Source organism: Cryptomeria japonica, chromosome 10 (genome assembly GCF_030272615.1).
Source record: "Cryptomeria japonica chromosome 10, Sugi_1.0, whole genome shotgun sequence".
Taxonomy (NCBI): Eukaryota; Viridiplantae; Streptophyta; class Pinopsida; order Cupressales; family Cupressaceae; genus Cryptomeria; species Cryptomeria japonica.
In genome coordinates, this window is record NC_081414.1 from 250881223 (window position 1) to 250890464 (window position 9242).

Below are 9242 nucleotides of genomic sequence, written 5' to 3' on the forward strand. Positions count from 1 at the left end.
ATAACATATCCTCTGATCTATCATTTTCTTTTGAACTTTACCCTTCCATAACTATCAAGCGTTTATAACTATACCACTCATATTGCCACACATAATGTCACTCCTAACTCTTCAATTCTTACCTCTAGTATTCCTACTACGTTTTCCTCAATTAATTTTCCATTCACATCTCGTCCTTACACTCATATACCTATAAATGCTATTCCCCATACTTATAACACTCATACTATTACTTCATCTTCTACCTACTCCACTTTATAACGACCATGGTATTACATTCTCTCATATACCTCATTTATGTTTTTGATACATAAAAGAAGAAGAATTAAGATGTTGGCCCTTCACAGAAAAACCTCGAGAAAACCAGACAGATTAATAGACGAGAAACAACACACTAACACCGCATAGTGTCTCTTGGTACTGTAAGATTTCATCACCCTGATTATGTAAATGATGCTTTACTGATTATGATTGTTTTATGTAGTGTTTGTTGAATCTAGTTACTGTTGTTTTCTTATTTACCACCCCTTTTATGATAATTTTTATTTCTCTTAAAAAAGGGGGGGCATAATAATCTTAATAACACTATTCAAGTATGTTGCTCCCCTCACACACAATTATTATCCCTATCTTTACTCTAGAAATACACGTGATAATATTTTTGGATAACCCTTTTAATGCAATATAATAAGGACTTCAATTCAAATAAAAAACAATAAAACCTCAATCCTTAAAGTGCACTTTAAAGATTCCTCCGTCTCATTAAATTTAAATTTACGATGTCCTACTCCAACATTGCTCTTGCGTGCAAGATCTAATCACAATGATAATAATAATAATAATAAACCTTATTTGCATTGTTTTAAGCATGGATAAAATCTTGGTTTTTATTTTCCGCACGTGAAAACTACGTAACGGAATTTTTGCAAGCATGTTTGGTCTTTAAAATGTCACGTGCTTGCATGTGCACTAAGCAAATTACGACGCGGAGTGAGTCCCTCACATTTTGCTCGTGACGTCGCTTTCAGATTTTCGTCGTTTTCGCACTAAATTCAATCATCCAAAGGCCGTTCTACTAAAAAATTACTTGACCCTGCGATGGGGACAAATTTCCATTTTATTTTATGTTTTAACTCACTCAAGTCAATCAAGTCAATAGAAGAGTCTTTTTGTAAAGGTGGGCGCCCACAAAATGTTAACACGCCAATTTTAGCGTTCAATTTTCACTTGTTTACATTTGGATAATACAAATGACCGACCAAAACACAAGGTCAACTGGACTTAAGGAAGAAACCATGGTAGCATCCAGGGGGTTAAATTTGACGGTCTAATCTGACCGTCAACTAGGCTAAGATAATAAGAATTTTTTTATTATTATTTTTTTTGTTCTCATTGTTATTATTATTATATTCTATGTGACTGGTCCTTGAGGCCATGACATTCAACAATCTTGGGTGATTGATTAGGTGCACATTATTATTATTAATTTAATAACAAGTTGGCACCTACCATGGATTATCCCAAAAAACACGTTGACTAATGTTTAATTAAGAGTTTAGATTTGATGGTCGATTTATTCATTGTACGTAGGCCAAGTTGCTAATATATTAATCTGATTATTTTGTGCGCGTAAGCCATATTTTTCTTGCATTCAATACAATTTTAAAGAGGAATTTGGTCTATATTCTATCTCTTACTATTGATTTTATCTTTTCTTTCTATGTTCTATTTAAAACTCTAATTTTTAGAGTTAAAAAAAAAAATTAGACCAAGCTATGAGAAGATTCCATTCCACCAACAACTGTTGATTTCGTGGAATTTGATCAGTTGACCTGAATATTTTATATAAATCTGATCAGTTGACCTGAATATATTATATAGATTTAGTTATCTTTATTTTTGAAAAGTTGATCAGAATATGTTGAATAAGTGTATATATATCATAGATTTATTTCGATTAATTTGTTATAATTAGAGAAATCTTAGATCTTGGTATATCTACCTTAGAGCAATTCATTATTAATTTGTTGTAATTAGAGAAATCTTAGATCTTGGCATATCTACCTTCGAGCAACTCATTACAACAAGAATAAATTTATGCAAATTTCTTTTTGTTAAACTAATAAAACTAAAGAATCCATTCTCTTAAATTACTCATGGGTTAAGTTGTCACGATTAAAAGAATCGATTCCATTAAAATCATTTATAAACTTGATTCTCATCCTGATGATGGATCGTGTAGTATAATCTGAAATGTTGATGAAAAATATCGCAGGGTGCAAATCAGAAATGAAAAAAAAACTAATTTGATCCTCATCATACCTTCATATATTTGTACCAAATCTAACTATCATCCTACCTCCGCAAATTTATATTTTGATACATCCTTACTAATTAGATTGCAAGAACACTTTTGTTAGTGCTGTTTCTGGATTAAATTGTGTAAGAGTTTTTTTCCATCAATATTTTGGATCACTCTATGATCTATCATCAGAATGATAAAGAGCTAAACAACAATGACAAGAATTATCGATTAATAATAGTAATTTCTATTATCCATGACAATGGTGATCATTGTTTTTTTGGATTTGATTGTATATAGAATTTTTATAATCAACATTTCAGATAACGCTCTTCAAAATGAGAAAATTAAAAAATTAACCGAAAATTTTGTTTTTAATGTAGTTACTAATTTTGAGATGATCCATTGAAACGCACGCAGAGAAAATAATGATTAACGACGACGCCACTTGTATTAGAATTTGTTTTGCATGATCTAATTAAGCAAAAAAAAACGATGCCAAATGAATTTGATTACTGGCGTCTCTGATCATCACACTTTCTTCACGATATGACAATGCTCGTGTTTCAGACATTATTCAGAATTGTAAATCATGGCGTTCTAGATTTTGTATTTATTTAATCACTTGTCTGTAGTTTGTCCGATAAAGAGCTGCGAATTGCATCAAAAACCACTTCAAAATCTGAATTTTTATACTGATTCTTTCAATATAATATTTAAACTTACAATCATTAAACTGAACTCGGAATCATATACAAGAGATTGATTATATGAAAGAAGAGATCTTTATTGGGTGTTTGTTAATTTATTTCAAGAAAATTGATCAGAAGTAGGAGAAGGGAGAATTACAGTATCTGAGAGGCTCATGATGGCACTCGGGCTCCAATTGGGCTGCTGCCGAATGAACTGATCAATAGACATTGTTTGATATTCAGCAGAAGTAACAGACTGCTGTAATGGATCAAACAACTCTCTTTCATTATAAAAATTTGAGCTTGTTCCCTGAGAGAAGCCTGTGAGCATGACTGCAGAGGAAGTTGTAGCAGAGAGATCAATCATGGGATTCAGATTACCATGATTTCCAAAATCTAGAAGTGATTGAGGGGGTTCATTGTTCCATGAAATAGTAGTACTAGAAGGCCTCTGAACTGCACTGTTGGAGACTAGTTGGCTGAAAGGATTCACAGGAACAGAGATTGCAGGAGGTCTTGGATTCAAAGCCTGTTGGGAAGTACTAGCCATTGAAATGCTATTGGATTGGTTATAAATAGTGTTTTGATAAGGAGACTGGAAGTTTGAACTCAGATTCAAGAACTGGGAACCCAAGTAGCTAGCAGGTTGTCTCACAGATTCCAAACCAGGCAGAGATCCAACTTGAAGGAAAGGGAATTTGTAAGAAAACTGTGTTGAATTGAGAGCTGTTTGAGATTGAGCAGCTCTGAATTCATGTAAATCTTGCAGGGCATGATTCCGGGCAATGGCTTCATCAGGAAAATTGAGCTTGGCTCTCACTCCTCTGAACCTAATGGCGGCTGTATCATAAGCCTTAGCTGCATCTTCAGCAGTTTCAAAAGTGCCAAGCCACACTCTGGTTGCCTTATTGGGATCCCTGATTTCAGCAGCCCATTTCCCCCATGGCCTCTGTCTTACACCTCTGTATCTCTTCCTCTTGGTAGCTTCTCTTGGTGGGCTGCATTCCTCAGATTTGGCCTCCTTTATTTCACCATTCTGAGAGGATTCCCCTGCAACTGCATTGCACACAGGATTTTCAGCAAACATACACAAAATTCAAGCAATACTCAATTGAGAAACGAGTATTCCACCATAAAATCAATCATACTAAATCAAAATCCAATCTTTTTACCTGAATCAGAGCTATGTGAATCAGGGGTCCTCCCATCCCTCTCACTGGGAGCTCCACTGCTCTCCATGTTCAATTCATTGAATTTCCTCTTTATACCAGATGACTGACTACCCTCTCCACTGTTGGTCGGTGACAATGTTGCACAGTGCCCTTCCTGAAATTCCTCCTCCTTCCCCTGACTCGGTGATGAAATCCCAATTCCACCCACTTTCGAATCCTGGGGCCTCTGCAAGCTTCTGGTAGGACTCCCACCACTGGCATGAGAAAGTGCATCAACAATTATAGAATTCTCCTCTTCTGGGTTGAATGCACACCTCATTCCTGCAATCCTCAAAGGCATTTTAGTCCATTCAGAATCCCCTGCACTGCTGCTTTCCATGTATGTTTTGATCTTCTTTCTGGCGGGCATTTCAAATCAAAATCGGATTTTTCTTCTTCCAAATCAAAGAATTTATCCCAAAATCCCAGTCCTGTGCAAATACAGCCGCCGAAATCTCAAAAGCCAAGTGGAATCTGAGACTCTGAGGCCGCCCAGTTAAAGCCGGCGAGCAGTATGAGACAATGGAGGCGTTGTCAGATTGGGGAGGAATGTGACTGTGGTAATAAAAGCAGCTGGATACAAAAAATGGAGCGCTACAAATAGTTTTATATACTCACAGTGGCACCTACCTTGCAGAGGGTCCACGGGGCTGTAAGTGAAGCGTGGGAATGCCGCGTAAGCGAAGCTTCATCGCCTTTTCATCACTATCGTGCATTAAGTTTGTCCGTTTCCCCGGCCGGAGCCCAAAGAATTTTGCCGACGTGGCTTCCCGGTAAATGTAAAAGTTCCGTTTCCACCCGGAATCTCCACTTTCCCGGTCGGCATGTATTTTTCACACGTGCGATAAGAGCTCAACATTTTGGGCTTTTATATAAGGTCTGTGATTCATATTCATATATATACACATAAAAAAATTAAAGTTTGTTTTTTTGTTTTTAAGTTCTTTTTTATTTCAATAATAGATTATGGCGTATGATGGAAACATAAATTCACAGATAAATTAGAGAAAAGTCATATAATAACTTGTAGAAAACACAACATTACATCTAATTTTTAAATGTGCTTTAGATATTTTCCTTTCTAATATTATATTTTTAATGTTTAAATTATGATCTACAATACCATTTCTTTTAACCTGACTCTTAAATATTTATATTACATAATTCATCAATTTTTTTAAAATATATTAAATTTAAATATAATTATTTATAAAAATATAATTTATTTTATATTTTATAATTATATTTTTTTCAATAATTTATATTTAAATTAATATATTTTAAAAAAATTGGTGATATATGTAATAAAAAAGTTTAATTTATAATTATAGAAAAGTCAATTCAAAGAGGTGTTTTAGACATTAAAAAATTGGATTAGAAAGGAAAACATATGATTAGCGTAAATGTTAGGTAAAGAAAGTAAAAGTAAATATGACTAAATTGTTAGGTAAAAAATGAGTAAATTGTTTTTTAGTATTAATATTTAGTTTAATTTTTTAAATTTTAATATCTAGATTTGTTTATTTTTTTTAAAATTCATATTAATTAAAAAAAGTTATTTAGGTTTGATAAGGGGCAAAGGTATATAATAGTATTGTGTGGAAGGCTATAAAAATTGAAGTGTAATATGGAGTAGGGGGCTTGTGCAATTTGTGTTTTTTTATATTAAATAATTTTTATATTTAATTTTGATATTGTAGAAGATTAGAAGATTTTAGATGTTATGTTTCTATAGTTCATGTATTTTGATTTGTGCTTCTAGATTTGTGTATATTTTTTTCATATCAAAAAATTAAAAGATTACTTTTTGTTTTGTAAGATCAAAATTGTTTTATTGATAATCAAACTTAGTTTTGGATTGTGTACTAGTTATAACAAATGATGGAGATTTTTTATCTAATGATAATATGACGATATGTTCAATTTATAATATGGTAGTTGAAGTGGTAGGATGTATTTTATTGTATAGAACTATTGATGAACTTTGTTAGACTAATATATTATAGAGTATTTTATGATTATGGTTTGGTTCAACAGAGATTTTATTTTTATTGAATTGATATGGTTCTAAGTTGTTTCCAAGTCTGTGAACTCAAAATTTACTAAGTAGTATTACAGCTTTAATCGCCCTTTCTGATATCACGCTAATGGGTCCTTGGTCCAACAAAGATCAAGTATTTATATTCTTGTGTCGAAAACGATGTTGTGAAAGAAAAATCCTCCACGTGTATATATATATATATGAAAAAATTGACAATTTGATGTAAAATCTCTAGCTAAATTAAATGAAGGTGAAAGTTGTACTCGTCTTTGACCGTCATTTACAGCCAAAATAAAAATCATGAATTTCCCGTCAATTTCCAAATACGTCAATTGTAGTCCCCCCAGAGTACGTCATCACACGATCATTTCATTATAATAAATGAAAAATGACACGCGGCATGCAAGTACGGATCTTTTGGTGGGGTCCACAAAAAGGTCTTCTGGTATCGTTTTTAAATAATCCGCGTGTGAAGAATAAAAATCTAAGCGCAAAGCATTAAAGTTTTACTTTACACATCATATCATAATGTTGACGTTCTTAAGGACGTAACTTACTACACATTTTGTTTGACATAGGATATGGTCAAATAATGGCAAAACATGTAACGCGTGGATTCATGTAACGCGTGGATTCACTCCAAGGAGCTTGGAGTGAATATAGACTGTCCCATGTGAAGGGAGTTTTGGAGGACGCCTAATCCGTGTGGAGTGTGACCAGGGGGGTTCGCATTTTCTAGAAAAGGTGAAATGGACAACATTAAAGTCTTCTCCTATTTAATGCCTTCTTTCCGGTCTTCCCTCCTTAAATTTGAATCCACATATGGAGTATATTTTCTACATTTTAGGAAGAAATTTATATTGAAATTTATGGGCTTGATTTATATTAAAAAGGTAATTATCATATAAGTATGATAATGAAAATGATTATGTCATCAATGGGCTCTTGGTCTATTTGTGAAGTTGAATGTTTTCAATTGAGCCCACCAGGGATCAAGTCTTGTTGACTGTAAAGGCTCCAACATCATAAGGGATGAGGTCGGGATCGTGGATCGAACGAATTTGGCGGAATGGATACCTCTCAATCCTTGGCTCTTAATCGAAGAGGTTTCAGTCTATAGGCTCGTGCTCCCGTATCGGATGGCAAAAACTACTTCGTGAAGGCCCTTGTTGGGTTGGTGGCTTGTGGGCTTCGTGCCCTTGCTGGGTTGTCATGCTCGTAGGTTTGGACCTTCATAATTTTTTTTTTAAAATGACTATGTCATCTCCTTGAGGGCATAGATTTGGTTGCAATTGTTGTGATTGTCCTAGGGATAAATTTTATAGTTTATATTGTGTGATAGTTCAACGTTTTAAGTTAGCTTGGTATTAGTGAAGTCTTTCAATTGAGTTTAACTATCTCTTATGAGATATAACGTATAGTTAGAGAAAGAATAAAATGGAGTCATTATGCGATGGGAGATAATTCCTAATGGTTAGGGCCTCCTAGATGGTTTAAGAGAACCTTCTAATCGTATTTTTCTACCTTCCTTCACTAGTTCAATAGCTTTTGTTGCATAGTGATTCGATTATGGTTGCATTTTTTGTTTCATTTTATTAAAAAAAATATCTTGGTTAAGAATTTTGAAGTGATTATATTCCACCCATTTAAAAAAAAAAAATCAGTGTAATATTTCTCTTTTTAAAGAAAAATATATAATGGTTATTCATAAAAAATAACGCATCTCATTTGGTAGAGGGATATATTATACTTAATAAAAGAAAAAATGGTTTTTCTTTTTCTTTTGGCGGGGGGTGGGGGGCCTAGGAGATTTTACTTAGTCACTAAGACTACTTAGGGTTTGTTTTGAGATTAAAAAATAAAATTATTTGAGTGACTTTAAATAAAAATTCTTTTAGTTTTTAGCGTTTACCTTCTTATGAATTTGACCTAGCACATAAATGTGATAGTTTTGAAGAAAATTGTTATGTCTCATTTCTTGTTAACCTAAGTCTATAAATATTAGTTTAGTTCTTGTGTGTCTTCCTCGATCTCATTTATTGTGTGTTTTCCCTTTCTGAGCACTTTTCTTTTCTCTTGTTTACATTGGAAGTTAAGAACTTTTGCATCTCGTTATGCCTACCATCCTTGCCCTACTGCATTGTTATATTTTTCGTTGCATTGTTATATTTTTTAGACTTACAAACTCATCTTTATAGGTGTGTATGTTGTTTGACCCCCAACATCTTTACCTATAGTACTAGTCTTGTGGTATCTCAAACACATGATACCTATTATTCTGAATTTCTTTGTCTTTTTCCCAACTTCCTAGAATTTGTTGTAATATCATTAGTGGTATATTTTGGCTCCTCAACTTTCAAAAGTGGAATCTTTCTTGCCTAAAATATATGTTTGAATTAGAAGTTGTGGGTTTTCTTTGTGGCCAATCTAATATTATTTTGATGAAAATAAAAGAATGAACATTTCATTTTTAGGATTATCATCTACACTTAACACAAATCAATTTGAACACTTATGTTTGAATAAAAAGTACATAGGGTGAAAACCAAATTTATTTCAAAGAGCGGTCTCATCTAAAGTTCACATTTGAGATTCATTGGATATAGATTCTAGCTAAATTATCTAGGCCTAATTTTTCATTGTTGTTGGTATGAATATGATAGATTATGATTGTTGTAATAATTGGTATTTAGATTCATTAAATGTTATATAATCATTATATTATAATATGAAAGAGATCCAAAACTAAACTTTTTATTTGTTGTCCATTACAATAATAATATTGGGAATTAGCTATGTAATTAGCTATTTAGAAATATTTTGGTACTACTAATGTGTAAACAATAAATTAAATATGAGTTCTCTAAGTTTTGATTTAATACTAGGATATGATAATATTGTTATCCAATAATAAGTGTTGGTAGGGGTTTAAGGATTGAATTCACATTTAAGTCTTTTCAAATGTTGAGACATTATAATGGTATTAGAGCTAGTGA

The 9242-nt window shown here is 32.8% G+C and overlaps 1 protein-coding gene across 1 annotated transcript; it reads right to left on the bottom strand.

The window, feature by feature from the left end:
- Positions 1-2970: 2970 nt before the first annotated feature.
- LOC131059853 (ethylene-responsive transcription factor ABR1) lies at positions 2971-4786 on the bottom strand. Its single transcript, XM_057992903.2, has 2 exons — positions 4167-4786; positions 2971-4050 (listed from the first exon to the last, which is right to left on the bottom strand). Exons 1-2 carry the CDS (start codon positions 4573-4575, stop codon positions 3113-3115), a joined length of 1347 nt encoding a protein of 448 aa, XP_057848886.1. The 5' UTR covers positions 4576-4786; the 3' UTR covers positions 2971-3112.
- Positions 4787-9242: the final 4456 nt, after the last annotated feature.

Coding starts and splice junctions, on each gene's coding strand:
- LOC131059853 (XM_057992903.2), bottom strand. CDS start 4,575: ATGCCCGCCAGAAAGAAGATCAAAACATACATGGAAAGCAGCAGTGCA. Junction 4,051..4,166: donor TTCACATAGCTCTGATTCAG/GTAAAAAGATTG, acceptor TGTGCAATGCAG/TTGCAGGGGAATCCTCTCAG.